Source organism: Mastomys coucha, unplaced genomic scaffold (assembly GCF_008632895.1).
Source record: "Mastomys coucha isolate ucsf_1 unplaced genomic scaffold, UCSF_Mcou_1 pScaffold15, whole genome shotgun sequence".
In the NCBI taxonomy this organism is placed as follows: domain Eukaryota; kingdom Metazoa; phylum Chordata; class Mammalia; order Rodentia; family Muridae; genus Mastomys; species Mastomys coucha.
In genome coordinates, this window is record NW_022196897.1 from 49,239,070 (window position 1) to 49,261,332 (window position 22,263).

A 22,263-nucleotide genomic window follows, 5' to 3' on the forward strand; every position below is an offset into this window, starting at 1 on the left:
ATATATATATATATATATATATATGCAAATGCAACCTGATCAGTTTATATAATGTTAATCGTGTGTATGTTTTCAGAACTAACCAACAAAGATAATTTTATCTATTGTGTATTCCTATATCTTCCCAGAACGTCTGACAACGTGTTTATTACAATAAGAAGTAACACATATGTGATATATATTTGTTTAAATGAAAGCTTAAAGTTGATTAGCATCTAGAAAATAGATTTAATAAGAAATCCAGAGAGAGAGAGAGAGAGAGAGAGAGAGAGAGAGAGAGAGAGAGAGAGAGAATCATATAGTTAGAAAATCCAAAGAAAATATTTCCATAGAGGTCTTTGAACTGCTTCTGCCTCCCCAAATTAATTGTTGTAAATTAAAGCATTATAAATTTAATGGTTATAAAATAGTTATTATTTCACCATATAAAACACCAATGTAATAAAGTAGACCAGGAAGAAGCTTATCTGTGGATCAAGTTGATGTCTAAGTCTCTCTCTCTCTCTCTTTCTCTCTCTCCGTCTCTGCCTCTCTCTCTTGCTCCTCTTCTTCCTTCTCTTTCCCTCTCCCTCTCCTCACTGCTTAGTGATGAGTGGTGCCAGTGACCATTGAGAAATCATGTATTTATCAAGAAGTTATATGATGCCTAAGTTTCAAAGTGTTGTGCACAGAGCAACTGTGCTTGAGTAGAGGCCACTGAATCTATCCCCTCAGTCTCCTAAGACAGGATACAACATTCTATTTTACAAAAGACAGTATATTAGAAACATAATACCAAAATCAGTATTCTGGAAGTAAGCTACAAGAAGACTCAGAGGCCATATGGTCTAACGTTCACTTTAGTGTTGAAAAAAAGAAAAACCCAGTCTGGGAGGGATTAAGATTAAGTCACTGGTTGTAGGTTGCACACCTTGGGAGGTAAAAGTGAATACTTTACCTTTACCTCCACCCCACTCTGCTGGGTTTTATTGGCTCCATTTGACAGACAGGGCAAGTACAGGTGAAGTCCAAGGAGAAGTCAATTTAGAAAGCAGAATAGCAGACATTTGTTTTATAAAAGGAACATAAAGTAGAGAAAAGTGAGTCATACAGATAGAGAAGTTAAAAATACAGAATTAAGGCACTCAACACATCATGTGCACACTGTCATCTCTTCTCATCGAAGGAGAAAAGAAAAGGGAAAAAAGTTGCTTTGCTCTGACCTGTAAGGAGTATGTGCTGAGAAGTGTAGCAGGCACACACCCGGGTGCCATAGACACTCGCTCACACCAGCTCTCAGTGCTGGCAGCAAGCCACAGATGGCAGAAGCTCCGGCACTTCTTACCTGATGGCGCCGGGTGGTGGTGACAACTTAGAAGGGCTGTTTCTAGCTTGAATTGGAGAAAAAACAATTTTAAAAACACACTCTTAGAATATGTTTAAGTTATTGACCACTAAGAAAGATGCACAAGAAAACCCACAGAAAACAACTTGGTTCCCTTGTCACCCAGAGAACAATCGTAAAACTAAGAGTGCTACCACCTTCAAGTATTTCACAAATGTATATTAATGGCTGAAGTTAACAGTAAAGAGTGTGTTGGTTCATCTAGTTCAAGGTGTCAGAGGCTGCATGTAGGTTGTTCTTTATGCCATAAATGTGAAGAAGAACAGAGAGACTTTCAGGACATGGGACTTCGCTCTCCTGGAAGCATACCCTTTTAAGTCTAAGCTTCTTTAGTTTGAAGGCTATATTTCTCCATGAAAACTTCCTTGTGAGAGTTGAAACCCATAATGTAGATAGAGTGCGATAACTCAACAAAAATGGTAGTCACGCTATCAACACAGTCACTGCTGAAGTTAACTGGAAGATGAGATTAAACAGAAGCTTTTGAGATGTGAGTTTATTCTAGAAGGGAATGAATCATCTCTCTGATATGTAGTCTGAGGGTTTCTCTGTAAACACCACACAGGTGTGTGGAGAGCAGTGAGCCATTCTCTCAGACAGAAAGATGACACACCCTTACTAGAGATCAAGGTCCAGTCTAGGAACAAAGGAAAAATCATTTCCAGCAGAGCCAGGAAATCCCCTGCACAGCACCTTGTTCCGTTGTTTTCTGATCTTGTGCTACCTTAATGTGGAGCATGACTGACATCTTCACCAACTACCAAGTATTCGTCTGCCCAGATGAGGACCATGTATTAATCTTGCATGCTTGTTGAACTCTTTGGAAATGTCTATTTTGTTTCTCCGTATCTGTTTTTTTCTTTCTTTTTTTTTTTTTTTTTTTTTTTTAATTTCCCCCTCTCTGCAGTTCTTGATTTCTAGCTCACAGAGTGCAGAGGACTTAATTGCATTGCAGTGTGAGAGAGCAATGCCTGAGAGCTCCTGTATTTCTTTGGGGTTGGTGGGTGGTTAGTATCTGGATAACAAACAAACAAACAAACGTCATAGTAACCAAGCTGGATTGTAGTAGTAAATATCTCCCCTTCTGTCTCTCCCTTTAGCAATGAAAGCCGAAAGGAGAAGAAAGCTGACTCAGGGAAAGGCGTTGACAGGGAGACTTGTCTATGACTTGATCTTCAATTTATTTTTTACATATATATATATGAAAAGAGTGTCACAATTATTAATAAAACTGCTTTGATCATGTAATTGTAAACCCCATCTCCCATCCCAAATCCACCTTCATACTGTAAGTAGTACAACCCTTCACTCTCTTTCTGTCATCAGCCTCTGAGCAGTAGACGTCCTTGTAAGCAGATCCAACAGCTAATGCAAGAGTTTCCAGTGTTACCGCTGTAAGACATTCACCAACACAGGATTCTCATTGTCAGCATTAGGAGAACAAAGCTTTCTTTAAAAGATAAGTCATATTTACCTAGTTTGTATTTTCCTACCTTAGTGACCTGAAGATGCCTGATAATTTTATTCAGAAGAATTTTGAAAGATAGTCTTACTTTTTATTTTTTATGGCTTAGCATTCGTGACTGGTTTTGAAAGACCCAAATCAAAAAGTTACTCTGAAAGCATTTTTAATAATTGTATTTATGTATTTCCTTGACTTAATATGAAACATTTAATACTTAATACCTAACTGTTACTTCAAGTCATTTGAGAAAGAGACCTGTTCATACCTTCTTAAAAGACATACTGCGAAGAGTCGAGTAGTGGTCACTTAGAATTCAAGATGTAACAAGGCAGTCCAGTAGTAGGCTTGTATTAAATGCTTTAGAGATATTTGAAGAGTTTTGTGGGATTTTTCATTTTAAATCTTTATCAGAAATGTGCTACTGAGTTTCTCTCCCATTGACAAGAGTTGCTTCCCGAATACACCTATGACGTACATACTTACGGAATGCCATATGGTGCAACATTGTACATGAGATGCCAGCCCTTGGCAGCTGTTCTGCTGACCATGGTCATGTGCTGCTAAGTTTTGGTTCCTATTACATTGTCATGTTAGACCAACAGGTCTCCAATTGTATTCTGTTTTTTGCAAAGCTCTTTTCCACATTTTAACTAAATGCATGTTGTGGAAAAATAGTCTTTGAAATAAAATTTCAGATTCTGTTAGAGAAGGTTATGTAAATATTTCAGTCCATATGAAACAGTCCAACTTTACTAAGCTTATTGAAATAAGAAGGAGGTTATGGATTTTTGAGCATTACTAAATATAAATTTCATTTAACTTTCAATAGATGTGATTTAATAAAAAATGAAATATCATAGGGCTCTTAGTTCCTAAAAATTATCAATGATTGACAACCTTATAATATTTCAATATCCAGGCTTAGAAAAATTCAGAGCCTTCTGGGTTTTATAAATTATATATACTCCATGTAAATACACATAATTGGAAAACTCCTCTTTGCTTTTAAGCTAATGAAGGTGAAAGACAACAAAGCTTATATAACCTTAATATTCTGATATCTTTGAACAAAAAATTTCCTCAGAATCCTTTCAGGAGCCATTTTTAATGAGATATGAGCCAAAATTGTGAGAAGAATTTGCAGTTAGTAAAGTCTGTATTTATAAATGGTAAAGAAAAATGCAAAACTGTCTGTTCCAAATGTGCTACCTTTGTGTATGTTGTAATAGCGACACTCCATCTAAACATTCTCACTGTCTATGACTTAGCAGGCCAATCCCCAAAGCACTCTCCTAGTGTCTCTATAGTGTGGTATCTGTTCTGTTGAAATGACCAGTGACTGAAACTTCACATGACCACTGGTTTAAAGAAGCAATCAGCCTATGAAATTCTGTATTTCTGAATATTTTTATAGTAATTTTGTTCTTGTGTGAATTTTAATGCTATCTCTATCTTAATCTTAATATTTTGAAATCACATAAAATATAAGAAAATGTAGTATTCTATATTTACTCCTAATTCCAGATTCCTGGTCAAAATTACTGAATATCTTGAATGTAATTTATTGCAATGTTTAAGTACTGTGTAAATGTGACTAGGATATTGTGTTTTTCAAAACTAAGAAATGTTGTGTGGAAATAAATATTTATCCTACCTAATTTTCATGCTTATTTTAAAGTGTGTACAATGTGTCTTGTCTTTATTTTTCCTTCATTTTAACCATTAAATCAGGTAAAGTATTTTAGCCATGTAATTGAAATTAAGACATCCACACAGTTAAGATACATTTATGACGTAAACATTTTAGAAAGATTCAAACTCTAATTTCACGAAGAGAAAATAATGAGAAGTTTGTAAGGATATACATACCCTTCCCCACAGAACATGGTACAAGTGGTGTGACACTTGTGGTGGTGAAACCCCATTATAGGGTCAGTATTACTGGAGCTCATGAATGCCTGATTTTCAACCTGCATGGGAAAAGCATTCCCTAAATGTATCCCTTCTGTTTGCTTCAGAGGTCAAATAAGTCCACAATTCTTCTGCAGTCACATAGTAGAGTGTTATGAAGGCAATATTTAGAGCTCTACTTGCTGGTTAATAATTCTCCTGACTAGTGGGTTCTCTTATAATTGCTCCTACTTAACAGCATACATGTTGTACCTAAACATCTTGTTGGGTGATTCAGGCTTCTACATGCAGACATCCAGTTTGACCAGCACCCTTTGTTGAAGATGTTTTTTTCCAGTGTGTATCTCTGGCTTCTTTATCAAAAGTCCGGTGTCCATAGGTGTGTAGTTTTATGTCTGGATCTTCAATTTTGATTCCACTAATCAACGTGTCTTTTTTTTAATGCCAATACCACGCTGTGTTTATTACTGTAGCTTCGTAGTACCACTTGAAGTCTGGAATGGTGAGACTTCCAGCAGTTCTTTTGTTGTTCAGGATTGTTTTAGTTATAGAGGTGGCTCAGGCTCATAGTCTGATAGAGACACTTCAGTGATGACTTCCAGACCAGTCTCTCAGGCCTTAGAAGTGAGGTCCTATCTGCACTGATCTCTCCATTTCTGTCCAGCTAAAGCCAATTTTATCCTGAGTTGCTTTTCAATCACTGACAGACAGATTTCCAACTTTTTAGTATGTCTATCTTGCATATTCAGGTAGGAAAATAAAATTAGATAGAACCTGGATGGCCAACATCTATAATATCAGCTAATAGGACTGCCAAGATTTTGAGGCTAGCTCATGGTCAGGATGCCCAAAATATAGCAAGACTGAGGTAGCAACCTTCTGAATGTTTTTAGTCTCTAAATATTTTGAGAGTGTGATTGTAGTCAGCGATCGGAGATAACTTCTGACTCTTGGCTTGGCATATTTGCATGTTCTGCTTCTCTTCAGTCCATTTGTCCTCATTTCTTACTGTAGACTGAGTTTATGTCCTTTGCTATGTGGAGTCAGAGGCTTCCACCAGGCAGCTTTATTCTTCTGCTTGTTTTTAAGACCCTTGATGGTAGTGACAGTGTCTTAACTCTCCCTGTTAACTCTATACAGCTCTAATGTTTACTCAAAAGCAAAAGCTGTTCTAGAAGCATAAGTAAGATGTTCCAGAAAGTCCTCTTGTTCAGTCTATTAAGAACAATAAGGAATACAAAAGGGGGTTTTAGACCATTACAGTAAAGAATACCAACAGTGCATATTGGACACTGCATAGATCTGGCACTTGACAACCAAATGCTAATTGAAGGACTTATGCAATATATGCAGCCCACCAAGGTAGGGAAAATAGCAAAATACCATGGCTAGGAGGAAAGGAAAAGAAAAGTTAGATGCTGGATGCTGCATATACGCAAATCTTAGCCATCCAACAGTTCTGAGGTAGGACATTTTACCCTTCATTTAAGCTCCTGTGGAGTTGAATTGGAAGAGGCTGGAAAATGTTCCTTAAATAATGTTTACTGCAACTGTTGATTGTCTTGTCCTGTGTGTCTGACTTGAGCTGAAGATCAGTCTCTCAAGCAGGGGGCAAGAAAGGCTTTTGCTCATTCCTAATAGGGCATCCACTTTGGTACTTAGGACCACACTTAGGCTGAGAATATGCTTTATATACTACACTTTCCCCATTGCTCATTCTTCTGTGATTGACAGTGGAACAAAAACTAGCCAGTGAAGTCAACTTTGCTGCTCACAATTCACAAAGTTGTGATTTTGTACAAAGGAACTTTAGAGAAATACCTTCATGTACCTTTAGTGTCCCTAATCTTCATGTCCATTGCATCTGAGGTTTCAAACATTCCCTGATCAAAACTATCTCTACAACAATTATGTTTGCGCTTGGTATGGACTTACCTTTTCCCTTTATAATTATTTCTTTCAATACAGCATTTACATTGCTATCTATAATAAGAATCTGGAGATTGTTTGAAGTATAGACGGGGACAAGCTTCCATTTCTGTACAGACTGTCATTTCACAGGAGATACATGCGGATCATTAGGTTTTGATACCTATATCCACAGGAAAATCTAGAACCAATCCCTGCAGATACAGAAAGATGAGGATAAAGATTTTGTTTGTTGCCGGGCGGTGGTGGCGCACGCCTTTAATCCCAGCACTTGGGAGGCAGAGGCAGGCGGATTTCTGAGTTCGAGGCCAGCCTGGTCTACAGAGTGAGTTCCAGACAGCCAGGGCTATACAGAGAAACCCTGTCTCGAAAAAAACCAAAAAAAAAAAAAAAAAAAAAAAAAAAAAAAAAAAAAAAAGATTTTGTTTGTTGAATGGTCATAAAATTCTACCATGATGACTGCGTTTTAAATAATTTCACATGCTTAGAGAATTGATTCAAAAAGGCCACATAGAGCAAGGACTATTTATTAAATTGTTGACATTTATAGTTTATAACAACAGTTCTTAACCTGTGTGTCATGAGCCCTTTAGGTCTAGCAAAACTTTTGCAAGGGTCACTTAAGACTATTGGAAAACACAGATATTTACATTATGATTCATAGTAGCAAAATTACAGTTATGAAGTATCAATGAGAATACTTTTGTGGTTGTGGGTCAACACCACAAGAGGAACTGTATTAAAGGATCACAGAATCAGGATGGATGCAAACCATAGGCCTATATGCCTTGAGGGACATACTTTTTTCAGTATCTGTAAAAAAATATTTTTATTAATTCATATTCTTGGGCTTAAATTTTAATACTGTTAGAGAAATATGAATGCAGAGAGATGATCAACTATATTGAGCTTCATAGTGGTCTTATTAACCCAATCTCTGAGATTTTCTTATGGGGTAGCCAGTGATGCCATGCTTTATAACCTCCCACTTGTGTTTCATTCTCAGCCATCTGTGTCCCCCAAAACATCCCAAATGCATGCTTCAGGTCACTCAGGATGTATGTGAAAATGCTGCTGAAATAGCTGTCATAAAGTTGGCACAACAAAATTATCTTATTTTAGGAAAAAAAACATGCTTGTGTTTTGGTATGTTTTTTCACTTAGAATTTATTGAATCTTAAATATTGTACAAATCTAGTAATCTTATAAACCAGTATTCTCACTCCAACTTAGAGCAAAAACAGTAAGTGCCAAGAGGTGGAACTGCTAATACTCTGAGAACCACAATGCCCAGAATGGCACAGACTGAAGTGGTCCAGGATCCTGAGGCATAGGGACGGCCTTCCGTTAGCGCATGCGCCCCTGGTGCTGGCGGGCTCTGAAGAGGAAGCTTGATTCGTGTGCTTAGAGAGGCTACATATGCCCCTAAGAGACAGCTCTGTGTACGTTAGTGGCATTACTAGCTCTTGTGCTTTTCAGACTTACCCTTAAATTAAGCTTATCTATAACTTATACATCAGGTTCTTAATCTAATTTACAACTCTTACTGAACAGTAAAACTTGTCCTATGAGAGTCAAATAAAAACTGAATTTATTCACATTATCACCATTTGAAACCATCATTGCCTGAAAAATGCATGCTGTGATATTTTTATTAGTTCAGGCTCCAGAAACAACATATTTAGAAATGAAAAGAACAAAAAATATCATGATTTGGCTATTATATAAATATTATATGATACTTCATACAATGAGGCTTAGATTGATGCATTCACAAAGATGATTTCTATTTAATTTGCTTTTATGTTTTCACACTCTCAGGAACATGTGTTACCTCTGTCCCTTGATTAGAACTTTGTAGATGGATGTTGCTGCACACGGTGAGAGAGCTGTGTTCAAAAATAAGATTAATAGCCAGAAACCTACAGATTTAAGTACCAGCAGTGCTGGCAGTGGAAGAGTATGACTCGAGAGTTACTTAAGGTGAAATGAATCTGTGGAGTGCCTTGGAAATGGCATCAAGCTCATTGGAATGAATATCTAATCCCATTCTCACTTGATAGATAGTTTCCATTTCTTCCATGTTTGGAATTTACATTGTGGCTCACCTGTCCATGATAATTTTATCTAGCGAATTGGTCTGAAACTGCATTTAAATGTGTGAAGCCATTTTAAAAGTGCAGCTGTGTTATAAATAACTGAAACAAAGTGTATTTTCTAAGTTATCCAAATATTGCTAAGTCAAGGTTAGTATCAGAATGTATGTTTTCTATTATATAACACCCCACAAGAAGAGACCAGAGACAAAACCCTGGAGGACATGTCTACCAAATGACTCTGCTGATAGTAGTCTGTGTCATGCTGTGAACCTCACATGCTCCCGTAGGTTAAATTATATTATGGATTCCATAGTATGTAAATGACCAAATTATTGTTAGTTGATTTCTCCAAAGCTATGTGATAAGTGTGAAAATAGAAATTTCAGAGGGTATTAGAAAAACTCTTATGAGTCATTTAACTTTAAACAGTTTTATGTATCTAAATTTTTTTAAAAGCTGAACTCTTTCCATGTTTACAAGACAGTCTTGGATTTCTAACAAGTTAAACAAGAACCTTTGAACAAATGTGTCCATATGTCAATGCAGTTTAAGTTTGATTCAAGATATAACCCATTACCTCTGAAAAATGGAAGCATATTTACTAAATGACCAGGCAAAATTCCAGTGTGTAGAATAGAAATAATAACACAAAACATTGTCATTTAATTTTCCATTAAAAAGCTAATGAAGTTAAAATATTTTAATTAAAATGCTCAAAGAAATGAAGTAGGAAAAACTAACCCAAGTATTCCTTCATGTTAGAATTTGTGACACAAATATTTTCAACTTTTAACAGGGCAAGTCGATATGTTCCAAGCTGCCTCTCTTCACTAGGAGACATTGGTAATTTTTTAAAGCACATTTACAATGCTTTCTCATCACCCTTGCTGTGTTTTTGTAGCACCTATAGCCATAACTGGCACCTGGGGCCCTTGCATTGCTGGCAGCTTCCCTTGCATTTCTTTGGAGTCTTTTCAACTGCTGTGGTTTTACTTAGAAGTCAGTGCTTTGCATATATGATTTCCTGAGACTGTTTGAATAGTCTTTCTCAGAAAACTGTGCCAGTCTGGCAGTGAACAGCTCTTCTCGAGGCGAGCTGACAGTAGCCTGGTTGGTTTGTATGTTTGGACCTGGGTTCCTAGGCATACTCCCTGCTCCCTCTTCTCTTGTTGCTGCCCTAATGACATCATTACCCACATCTTGTCATCCACTTAAATAAGGGAAACGAGATTTGGACCAGTCTAGTAAGAGAAAAAAATTGAAATTCTGCTCAGGAAATCTATGCATAGCTCTTGCAAAAATAATTTATATTTGTTGTTTCAGCAGCTGATGTGGAAATGATTTTAAATGATAAACAAAACAGAGGGGAAAATCCAAATTGCTGTAAGGTAATAATCTGTTCTGAAGACAGGCATCCTTAGTTAGGATTGCAGGTATAAAACTGGAAAGCAGCCTGAAATTTCTCGATGCAACATTATTAAGATCTTCATCTTAACAGTGCACTTTTGAGATAATGAGAACAAATGTGTTCTTAAATAAACTGTGGATAGCTGTGCCGTGCTAGTGTAAGGAGAAGCACTGCTGGAGGAAATGGCTCATGTGGGAATAGATGTGCTGGTGAGCTGTGCTGCTAGCGATCCCATGGTCTTCGTCTGTGTACCACTGGGGAGAGAGAAGAGGTCAGAATTAGGTCATCTATCATAAAAAAGGAAAAATTCAAATGAGCTCTTGCATGGTGTAAAAATGGGAATTGTTTATAAACCTAAGTGTGATCAGAGAGGGTGTCTAGTTCCTCCTCAGAGCTTTTCAAGACATGTTCCTTCCTGAAGAAATCTCTGGTCCTTTTTGGGGGGGCATACTGAGAAAATCCACTATGTATTTGGGTTTACCGCATAAGACTTTAAACATAGGTATATTCTAATTAAAATACCCAAATCAACCTTTAAATGTAACTCAAAGGTCACTTAAAAACTACACTCTGAATGGGAAGGTTTATACCAGCAGGCATACTATTTTAATAGATGCCAGCAAGCGTCAAATCTCTCTACACTTGAATATGTATTAAAATAAATAGATTTTAAGGAAAATTTTCTAAGAATCTAATGGCTGTAAAAATCAATTTTAATATTAAAGTATTATATCTGTAACATAAGTGAAGCCAAAAGTCAAATGTTTTATTTACCAACACTTAAATTTTACACTTGAAATTAAAACTCTGTTTACCTGACATTTATGTCAGGCAGGTACATATTCCTGAGACATAAGTTAATTTTAATCATGCCTCAAGTATTATATAACTTGCTTTAAACAGGAAGAAAAACAAACCTCAACCTCTTCTGAGAATCTGGCCCAAAAGTTATGGCAGGTTTTCTCAGTACAGAATAGAAAATCCACTTCTACAGAGTGGACACTATTGAAACAGAACATACAGCAAAGTATGTGTTAGAAGTGGAGGGGCAGTGTTCCCTAGCCAAAACAGTTAGGAAAGTTGTGTTGCTTTATACTCTTGTATTATTAGTGCAATATATATATATATATATATATATATATATATATATATATATATATTGAAGAATTCTAATGAAGATGAGTTAGACTAAATACCCCAAACCTCCTCTATACAGGCAGAACCAGCCCCAGCCATTTCTGACTTTATAAACAAGCCTAATTGTTTGCTGCCTGCAGTTATTCAACAAAGGATAATGTAGCAACTGCAAGAACTGAAGCATGCTGATTATTAATACCCCACTGTTGTTAGGATGGCTAGTAATCATAATAACAGAATGGATTTTACATTTCAGCTATTATCATGCTGGTTTCACTTTAGAATTGCTCTGCCACACATTTACAGAATAAGTGATTACTTTCGAATCAAAACAGGGAGACCGAACCATCATAGGAATAGAAGAATGGTGTTTTGACACTCCCAGGATATGTAATACTGTGTTTCTCAACCTCAAACTGTCTAATATTTACTCTGTGTATGACTCAAGGATATCACATCTCCAACTTCACAGTGTAATGATAAGGGACCTCTCTTTTCTTCCTCTTCCAAGATTTCCTTGGGAAAAAGTAACCCCCCCCAAAAGGAAACTAGACCCACCAGATACTTTGTTCCCCCTGAACAAAGTCTTAGTATACCATTGCTTGGAAATCCACGCCAGCATCCACCAGGGCTTTGGAGATCTGAGCTGACTGCTGGAAGTGAACATTATCTGTGGGAAAGACAGTGAAAAAGCAGCCGTAAACAAGTAGCTAATAGCCTCTGGAGTGTTCAGATACAGAGGGGGAAGACATAAGAAGAAAGTGACTGAAGTTCTAGGACTCAGCATCCCATTTAGCCCAAGACAAGTGAGTTGTGGAAAGCAACACTGTTTTATTGAAGTAAATGTAACAGTCTTGCCCCTCATGCTTTTGTTTTGTCAGTAGTGAAATTGCAAACCTGTCTGTGATACTAAAAAGTCTAATTAACTGAAGCTCACCATCTGCCGTTCCATGAATAAGGAGGTACTCAACTTGTTTAAAATGTTCAGCTCTGCTCATGACTGTTGAGTTCTGAAATTGGGAAAAAGAATGTCATTATTCAAAAAAGGATCTGCCATAACTGATTTTTCACTTCAGTTTACAAAATAAAATGTTTTCAGCTGGGGCCCCCTTTGATACAAAATATAGCAAACCGATATTCAAGCAAATGCTGTCTCCATGCATGGCAGAATGCACAGCATGCCCTGTGCCTGGGAGACGGGACTATAAAGGAAGAATGCCACATCTTCCCTGCACATGTAGGAAGAGGGCACCTGTCCCCTAGGCTGCATGCAAACCCCCTACAGTCCCAGATCACTGATTGCTGTGTCCTATGCATTATCATAGGGCAGAGTCTCATATTAGCAATGTATGTTCCATGGGCTTCTGCTGTAGTTCAGCCAAAAAGTGTATTACCATAGCAACCATGTGTCACATGGTGCCATACATGCTACATTTCAAAGAGCCTGTACATAGCATTTGCAACTAAACATACTCTGCAATATGTCATGTGAACTTAGGTCCACATTGCTAGGTTCTGAATGAAAAGCAAACATTACCTCTCTATAAACAGATGTTTAAAACCTAAGCAAATGTAACATATGAGAGGGGAAAGGGTGAAAGAGATCAAGAGTGGCCTCGGAAAATCAGTGGGTGTTTAGTAGTCCTCATTTTGAATACTGGAGAAAAATATTTCTGTTAAATGTCATTCCTAAGCCAGCCAGGGAGACAGGATGAAGGGTTAGAAGGTCTACTTTTGGTCTGAGTAATCCAGGGGCTTCCACAATAAGGGTCAGAGGTCTTGGATGAAAAAAAACATTCTTTAAAAGCATAGGTCAGGCCAGGTGGTGGTGGCGCACACCTTTAATCCCAGCACTTGGGAGGCAGAGGCAGGCAGATTTCTGAGTTTGAGGCCAGCCTGGTCTACAGAGGGAGTTCCAGGACAGCCAAGGCTATTCAGAGAAACCCTGTCTCCAAAACAAAACAAAAACCATAGGTCAGATTATTTCAATTTAGAACCAGTTACAGTGTTAAGATGAAGGAAAAATGGCAGCTAGATCCCAGGAAGCTGGAGTCTACTTCACTTGTTCTGAAGTGAGTTGGATAGGGAGAAACAGTGACATCTCCACAGACTCAAAAGCAGCCAGCTAGCTCATCATGCGTCAAGGTCTGCATTTCAGTGACATCTCCATCTACAGAGCTAATGCATACTCAGTATTTTTGCTGGGATCCCTAGTGGTCTGACCACAAAGGTATAGGGGCTGCAGCTCTATGTTCAAGTCTAGCCTTTAGTTTCAATACTACTTAGCTTTGCAACTGAAGACATACAATGCTGCACTCTAAGCCCCTATTTCTGTAAAATGGGAATAAGAATAGTTGAATTTAGGAATCAAGAGACATGGTAGAAGCATTGTTTAAATTTTTGAGGCTGACTGGAAACTCAATGACATGGTGTTTCTAGAAAGTGACATACTTTCTACAAAATTCAGTGCAGTTACACAAAAGTTTCCATCGGCCAAGACTCCTAAGATCATCCTGAACTGGTTAGTCCAAGGTACATGACCTATCCTGTTTAGGCAGACCATTTCCTAATCAACCTCATCATATTAAATTTCTGACCCGAATTGAGACTTTTATCCATAAACTTTTCAGCTAAGCATTGTAATTCATTAAAAGTTCTCCTTTAATTTAATTTTAGAAAAACGTCCCATTGATGGGATATCCCATATATATATCTCTATGTCTGAGATCCCATGCAGCCAGCATGCATGTAAGGATGGCCCTATCCATCACAACACTGCCATTGTTATTTATATATCCATTCTTTCTTTTATCTAGTCAAATAACACTCATTTGTATCCAACTAGATAGTCCATAAAAAAGTGACTTGCTTATATTATTTATTATTCTTAAATAATAATGTATTTATTATATTATCTAATATAGAGCTAAATATTTATCAATTAAATAAGTGGAATTATTCAGCATTATCTACTATAATTGATCCTACTTTTGCATAGTTAAGTGGAAACAGAGTAAGCAGAATAAAATCTTCTCATTCTGCAATTTAGGAAGTCATTATGCCCACTTCCAAGTGCTATACCACAGCAGTGGTAGTCCTGCTGTTCCTTGAGCATTTCCTCTGTGCCTGTCACTGTGCTAACTAATCATCTTGAAGGAGCCATGAAAGTGAATCAAATTCTCACACCTGTGTGAAGTGGGTCTATGCCGACCCTGCTCTATGTATCAGTGAGAGACAAATTCGGGAAGTAAGTAACTTGCACCATAGTCCATCTCTAGGATCTGTCAAAACTGGACCAATCTGGGGAAACCACCTTTATTTTCTGTGCCTCTGTCATGTCTTCTAAAATTCAAAGGAGTTAATGATTGTCTTCCAGCAAAGGAACCCTGTGAAATAAATTTTTAATTAACTGTCCAGGAACTTGAAGTATGTAATAGTGGATTCTCTGGATTCTGAGCTGCATTGCCTTTTCATGGTGCAATAATTAGATTTGAGATTGGTCTGAACAACCCTGAAGGTTGGGAAGGGTGTCTTTCCCATCAGCAGGTAATAGCACAAAACTTTATTCTCTGCTCTCCAACAGGAGACTATCAAATCAAACTCTCCTAAAAGGCATTGTTATCCACTAGACAAGGCTGGAGTGAAGGTAAGGCTCATTCTGAGTTACAGGGCGAGGGCCCCTTAAGGGCCCTTCCTGGTGCTCTCCTCTACCAGCCAAGCACCCAGCCTCTGCTGACTTTCTGACATCATGTTCCTTCACAAGTTCAGTTCCACCCTTTACTCACAGATGATAATCAACTTTAACACTCATACCTGACCCAGATGTACAACTGTGTCACCTTGCCTCACCTCTGGCAATCCGTGGGCCTGCCTTGCTTGGCAGCATGAACAGAAAATCTGCTTCAACCACCTCCCAGTGCCATGAGATGGAGAAATGTCATTGAAGCATAGAGTAATAGTTAGGAGACATATAAATACACAGGACAGTTAGCAAGGAATGTGATAACTACTGGAGTTTGGACCAAAACAGTTTCTGGCTGCCTTTTTTTTTCTTAAATGGAGTGAATACAGGCTGAAAGAAGACAATTTTTATAAACAAGTAAAACCCTGAGCCTAAGATAAATGTTGTGATGTACACACTGTAGCTGTGATGAACTAGACATGGTGAGAAACGCAACATACTGAGAAAAAGACGAAAACTGTGATAAAAGTGTCATGATGCAAATTGTTTTACATTAACAATATTACACTACAAAGAAAGAAAGACAAATACTTTAATGCAGCAAGAGAAAAATAAAACAAAAGCTTCCCCTGCAGTTGCAAGAGAAGTGTGCCATTTTAGTACACAGTTCCCTGCTCTTTGGGAGCAGCCTCCCAAGGGACTTTGAAGAGAGTCAGGCAGCTGCCAAAAGCACACCCTCTTAGGAGCTCTCTGTGCAGGAAACAACCCTTCATTCCCCACATACAGTGATGTCACTTGGCCTCAGGAACCACTGGTGAGTGGTTCATTACTGGACCATGCATCCTGGCTTCTCTGGTAAGACTCTATTGCCCGCTGTATGGCACACTCCAAGCTGTGAAGGAAACATGCAAAGCAAGTGTATAGGCAATGCTTGTATTTCTCCAATATGATTAACGGCCGGGAAGATATTAATTGTACTATTTTCATGCACCCAAATTGGATGATCCTCCATTGCCTATCCATGGAAACAGGAATGAGAAAAAGGAAAGGGATGACTAAGTTACAAGCCGAATAGTCTATCACCAATGACAAAAACGGAAGCTCAGAGTGATAAATGGGCAGGGATGCAATGGTAGTGCAGTTGGCACTCTCCTGAGGCTAGAAACTTCCGGAGAGCCCCCGTTGCCAGCAACAGTCTGGCAGAGAGAAGTGGAAAGGATTGGTCCAGCGGCAATGCCGATTGATTCCACAGCATCTCTGTGAGGAGCTTTTCCTTCAATCCCCAAGAAGAACCATCTGTAGCTGCTCGTTGGATCATGCTGGTTCCTCAGCTACCTTCCAACAAATAAATCTTTGTATTTTTGAAATAAAGGAAGGAGCTGATGAGAGTAGGGAAATGCTGTGAGAAACAGGAGGTGTGACAATTTTCACGCTACCCTTTGTGCCATCCACAAACCAGAAGGACAATTGGCTCCCCGAAGATAAGGATGGTGGAGGCTGCCATGCTTTTGAGGCTTGCATCACGGCAGGTGTTGGGGTCTCCTAGAATCACTTCTGTGACTCTGGGAGGCATATCTGGTTACTCCCATTATGAAGAGGGGGAAATTAAGGTTCAGGGAAGGAACATGGCTTCCTTAAGTCCAAACTTCTAGAAGTAATGGAAGCAAACTTTCAATGCAGGCTGTTTGAACTCCAAAGCCCAGGTCCCTGGCCAATATATTCTATAGTCATTTGATATCACAGCCAAACTACTCATTGCCACCCACAGGCTCCTGTAGAGGACCAAACAGTCACTGGGTCTGAGAGATAACACCTTAACAACTCAGTAAAGCTATAGTCTTGGGCTTACTAGCTTACCCTATGGATTCTCCTCCTGAAATCAATGCCACATGAATATTAAAAGGTGTCATTTGGAGAATCATCATTAATACCAAGCAGAGGGCACAGAAAACATTTAAGAGAAACTGAATCCAACCCATCAAATAAGATGTTTTACTTGTTTACATCTACCCAACAACTGCACCCAGGAGCTGCCAAGGAAAGAGCTCCCATCCACCCCAGACAGGGGGCTCTACCTCGGGCCTCACAAGCAACACTGGCTGCTTTAAAGATCACACAGCAGTCAACATTTTATCAGCACTCCACAAACAAGTTAAGGTTTGGCTTAAATCTGAAGGTCTCTCTCCCTTTGGCATATTCTGGGATAATAGAACAAATGTCAAATCAGTGCAAGATGGCATATTTACAAAATTGCACCCTGTTTTGCATAACCTAACGATGCAGCAGTTCTTAAGGATTGAACGTTTCAAATCTGCTAGCAGAAGACTGCCAAATCCATGACTGTTTCATACACTTGCCAAAAGCCTATCAAATTTTGAGCAAAATGCAAAATAAATCTCCTCTACAAGTTAAATCAGCCCTTCTGTGTGTTCCAGGCTGCCCTCTCCTCTTGGCAGCGAGGCTCAGGACTGGGGCCCCACTCCTCCTGCCCTCCATCTTCTACTTCTCTGCTTATTCACAAGACAATCCCTTCTCCAGTCTACGCCCTGCCATATGTATTGGTCACCATTTGGTTTGCTCTTCCCACAGCTATCCCTCAGTTCAATAGATCTGTCTTGGACATCCCAGGAAAACCCTTCTCTCTGTCACTGTCTCTCCCCTGCTGCCCCCTCCCCCATTGGAACCTGTTGGGAACCTCTCTGCTCTTCCTTGTATCTTCCCCCTTTCTCTGCCCTTCTCCTTCTTTCCTACCTCATACAGTGTTCTCTTCCTTTTTGAACCCTCAACATCTATATGTTTCTTGAAATTTTAGTGCCTCAGTTTCCCTGTTAGTACACTGGTGGGAATCAGGGAGACTTGAAACTAATAATTCCTGTAAAGCTCTTAGAATACAGTCTAGTTATACCAACATAATAAATGAATGGGTGAGTGAATCTGGGTGGGGGCAGGGAGTTGAAGTCCTATATTTTTGGCTCCTACTTTTCCCTGAACTCCATATAGGCTTCCAACATAGGTAAACAGGCCCTAAGGTCACAATTTGGAAGTTTCTAGTCTTTTCCATACAGATTAAATACCGTGTGAGGTTCAAGTTTATGTTCTGTTACCATTTAAAAGTTTATCTCTCCAGTGTTTTTATTTTTTTCTTGTCTATAAGAAATAAATTTTTTATTTCTTTTTTATTTATTTATTTATTTATTTTTGGTTTTTCAAAACAGGGTTTCTCTGTATAGCCCTGGCTGTCCTGGAACTCATTCTGTAGACCAGGCTGGCCTCGAACTCAGAAATCTGCCTGCCTCTGCCTCCTAAGTGCTGGGATTAAAGGCGTGTGCCAGGACTGCCCAGCAAGAAATACATTTTTGAACAAGTCAAATGCCAGACACTTTGATTAAATGAATGATTCTTATGTGTTAGTGTCTTAGAGTTCTGATTGTTGATGGGCTTTGAGAAATTGATCACTCATTGGTCAGGATCCCACTCCTTGAGGCATAGCTACACTGTGGCATGCTTGTGGCTACTGGTTGCAGAGTTGCCTCCTTGACTGTCTCATTTCTTTGCTTAAATCCATTGCCATTTCTGTCTGTAATGCATGGAGACTGCTGGTAGGGAAGATCTGTCCACAGAATTACACTGCTCGATAGCTCAGATGTGTCACCTTTCTGGGTCCAGGTCTTTGGGGGATTCCTCTTTGGGGTCCTTGTAGTCTTTAAAAAGAGTTCCTGCCCTGCCATTTGTCCATGGCGATCTTCAAAAAATCTTATGAGGTCACTGCAGGGGTCACTGTATTGAGTCTGAGCCTCACAATCTCCTAATCTTCATAACTACTTTTAAAATATAGGAAATAATATTCCCAGTATGGGGAAGTGAATCATGTAGGTGTATGCCTTAACAAACGGTGCACTAGCTTGGAGCAGGGCACACACTGACAGTGCACCTGGTGGCATCTCTTTCCTCAGTAGTAAAAGGGCCCGAATTCACAGGTGTGTTCTCTTAGAGATTTGGATTGCTCTAAAGTCTAGGTCATTTATCTCCTGGTACTGACTCATCTCATCGAGTTGGATTGAAAATTATATTCTCTTCCAAACTCTATAGTTCTATGTGTCAATGGCTTCTTAGCTAAGAATATAAACTTACTTATTGCACAACCGAACATGTTGTGCACTCCTAACTCTGGATGTGCTAAGAGAGTCCTGACTAAATTGGAATTTTTTTTTTTCAAAATATTATCTCGACCCACGGAAGTGCACAGAATGACAGAAACCTTTCAAGAATTGTTGAATTAGCTCTCTGGCTTATCAGGGGATAGGACGGGGTAGGGGGAGAGAAAGAGAGAGAGAGAGAGAGAGAGAGAGAGAGAGAGAGAGAGAGAGAGAGGAGAGAGAGGGGGGGAAGAGAGAGAGAGAGAGAAACAAACCTGGGAAAGAAAAGTAGGATTTGACAGGTCCAGAGGGGCAGCTGGGGCCTTGGAGGAAAATAGAATGTTTGAATATATTCTTGCCAGAGACAAAAGCACAGGCTCATTTAAAAAACAAAGGAGGGCAGCTTTATTCTAAAGCCTGCTGTGCACCAAAAATAGGCACTTAGATTCAGTGCTCCTCTCAGATTCAGATCCCCACATAGATTCAGTCCTCCATGCTCAGAGGAAGCAACCAACGAGAGGAGCTTGGTGGAGACAATTCCCTTAAGCATTTACCTCACTTTTCTCCTGCCCACCTTAGCGATCACCCTCCCAGATAATTCCTCTGAGTAACACATTGGGAACCTTTAGCTCCCTGGTACTGGCAGTTTTAATGTGTCCATTGCCAGCAATGAATTTCATGCCAAGAAAACCCGACTCCTGGCGTGGAAGGATTAAACAGTCCTCGGGTGCCATCTGTGCAGCGAAGAGGAAGACTGACTCTGTGCACCCAATGTGCGTGTGTTGCCATTGGCAGGAGGAAGTGACTTCTATTTACATGACTACCTCATACAGGGAACACCTAAGGGGAGAGATGAGACTGGCCACCACTGTGGGGGGCAGAGCCAGGGGAAGGGAAGAGCGGTGTCTGAAAAAAGAGCCTATAGAAAAGGCTGGAAAAGGAAACATGAAATGGCAGATTCAAACTGCTATGCTATATAGCATTACAGAGAGAGATGGCTCAGAGAGCAGAAATGATGGTGAGTTCTGAGGAAGTGAGGCAAGTGTCCTGATGAATTTTGGTGTTAGAGTTTGGACTTAAGCCTCTGCCTTGGCTCTTCAAATTGGGCTTTGGCTTCTCATTCACCATTTTCCAGAGGCAGGCGTTGGAATACTAGGCAGTGTATCTCTGAGTTTGTTACAGGGGCTTCCCATGCTTGGACATAGCCAAGAAAACCATCTTTCAGGTTGGATAATTAAGAAGAAAAAAATCAAGCATCAAAATGAGAAAAGTGGTAAAAAAAAATACAACTTATATCACAGTATTTTCCTTAAGACCTTTTTTATATATAATTAAGTCAAGATAAGATGCTTCACAGAAGGACACCCAGTGAGTGAAATGTTGAAGTCAAGTAATGTTGAGTAACAGTATTGGGGGTAAGTAATCTGGTGCAGAGTAATTACTAACTCAAGGTAGAATTAAAGGAGAGGTAAGAATCCTATGAGGAAAGCGACAGTGTTTAAAGAGAAAAAAAAGAGATGCCTCTTCAGAGAGAGGACAGTGGAAGCTTCCGAATACATGGGGATGGGGGCAGATGACAAGCCAGGTATAAGGGACCCGTAGCCATGTCAGAAAGAGCAGCTACAGAAATATAGAATCCTATTCTACAGGCTAGGTACAAAGGAAAGTACCATTAAGGCGCTGTGTGTGTGTGTGTGTGTGTGTGTGTGTGTGTGTGTGTGTCTGTCTGTCTGTCTGTCTGTCTGTCTGTCTGTCTATGTGTGTCTGTGTCTGTGTCTATGCATGTGTCTGTGTGTCTTTGTATGTGTGTGTCTGTGTATGTGTGTGTCTGGGTATGTCTATCTGTCAGTCTGTGTATGTGTGTCTTTGTATGTGTGTGTCTGTGTATTGTGTGTGTCTGTATGCCAGTGTGTGTGTGTGTGTGTGTGTGTGTGTGTGTGTGTGTGTGTGTGTGTGTGTAGTTAAGGTACTACCAAGGTGTAAAATTGACTGTATTGTGGGAAAACCAGTACACCAAGAGTTTACACACTGGGCTACTATTACACAGGGAGCTAGATCATTTGCCAGGAACATTTTAGTTATGAATGAGATAAAGAATGCCTAAAGCAGATTATAGGGTATAAAATAGAAAGAGTGACAAGAATGAAGTATGCAGCCTCAGAGGAGACCTCTGACAGAATCAACATGCCCCCTGCACATGCAAGCTTGCTAGTTAAGTTGAAAGTAGCAAGTAAAAGTAAAATTATACACACACACACAAATACACGCATAAACACACACACACAGCACACACACACACACACATACACACACACACTGCAAAGTTGAAACTTTGATTCATTGTGTTTTGATCAGACAGTTTCAGATTTCATTGCAGTAATGATGACATCTTATGAAAAGCATGTATACTACTCAAAGGAATATTACTCTTAGGCCTATGTATTAAGAGTCACAACAGAGAAAATTCTGTGTTGACATTATTCTTGTTTTTCTCTCTTTTTAATTCATTCTCCTGCAGAGAGTTTTTGGACATCTTTGGAGAATGGAAATGTCAGAGATGATTTTACTTGTTATCGAAAAGCTTTAATTTAGTTTACAAGGTTTTTTTTTTTTTCCTCAACTAATAGTGCCAACAGACCCAGAAAAGTTTTGGAAATGCCACTGTGGTGCTGGTTCATACAGCTGCCTCAGGATGAGGCAGAGTGTGTTCTGGCTTGGCTGTGGCCTCCACACTACAGAGGCAAGTACAGCTACAGTCAGGTCACCTTTCAAATGTGTCAGCGTCTCTGGAGAGCCAGCTGCCCACTGCCTCTCCCGCTATTGAAAGCTATTTGGTAATTCATGGATAGGGCTCTTCAGGGTACTCCCCAACTGCGCCTTCTACATTGCCTGCTTTATGCAAATCCAGTGTTAAAATCTACATAGCTGGCTGCGAGAAAGAGAATTATAGGCATGCATTTACCTTTTAACCATTATAATACCATACAAACTTTAATATCTTGCTAAAGGTTTAAAGAATCTTCCAGGTCCTAAAAGAATATGTTGAATTTGACATGTTTTCTAAACTGAATTTTTTATAATTAAAGTAATTATCTGATGTTGCTTTGTATTT

General features: G+C 39.2%; 2 protein-coding genes across 24 annotated transcripts in view; one reads left to right on the forward strand and one right to left on the reverse strand.

Annotated features, from left to right (window-relative positions):
• Slc4a10 (solute carrier family 4 member 10) overlaps window positions 1-4,507 on the forward strand; it is a 432,277-nt gene extending 427,770 nt beyond the window's left edge. For all 22 annotated transcript variants that reach the window (XM_031370397.1, XM_031370402.1, XM_031370408.1 and 19 more), the window contains one exon: window positions 2,485-4,507. In XM_031370397.1, coding sequence (XP_031226257.1) covers window positions 2,485-2,551 — 67 coding nt within the window. In that variant the 3' untranslated portion in view covers window positions 2,552-4,507. The remainder of the gene's footprint in view (window positions 1-2,484) is intronic.
• A 2,697-nt stretch (window positions 4,508-7,204) lies between these two features.
• Dpp4 (dipeptidyl peptidase 4) overlaps window positions 7,205-22,263 on the reverse strand; it is an 81,411-nt gene continuing 66,352 nt past the window's right edge. For both annotated transcript variants that reach the window (XM_031370423.1, XM_031370422.1), the window contains 3 exons: window positions 12,271-12,343; window positions 11,930-12,003; window positions 7,205-10,450 (listed from right to left, as the gene is read on the reverse strand). In XM_031370423.1, coding sequence (XP_031226283.1) covers window positions 10,349-10,450; window positions 11,930-12,003; window positions 12,271-12,343 — 249 coding nt within the window. In that variant the 3' untranslated portion in view covers window positions 7,205-10,348. The remainder of the gene's footprint in view (window positions 10,451-11,929; window positions 12,004-12,270; window positions 12,344-22,263) is intronic.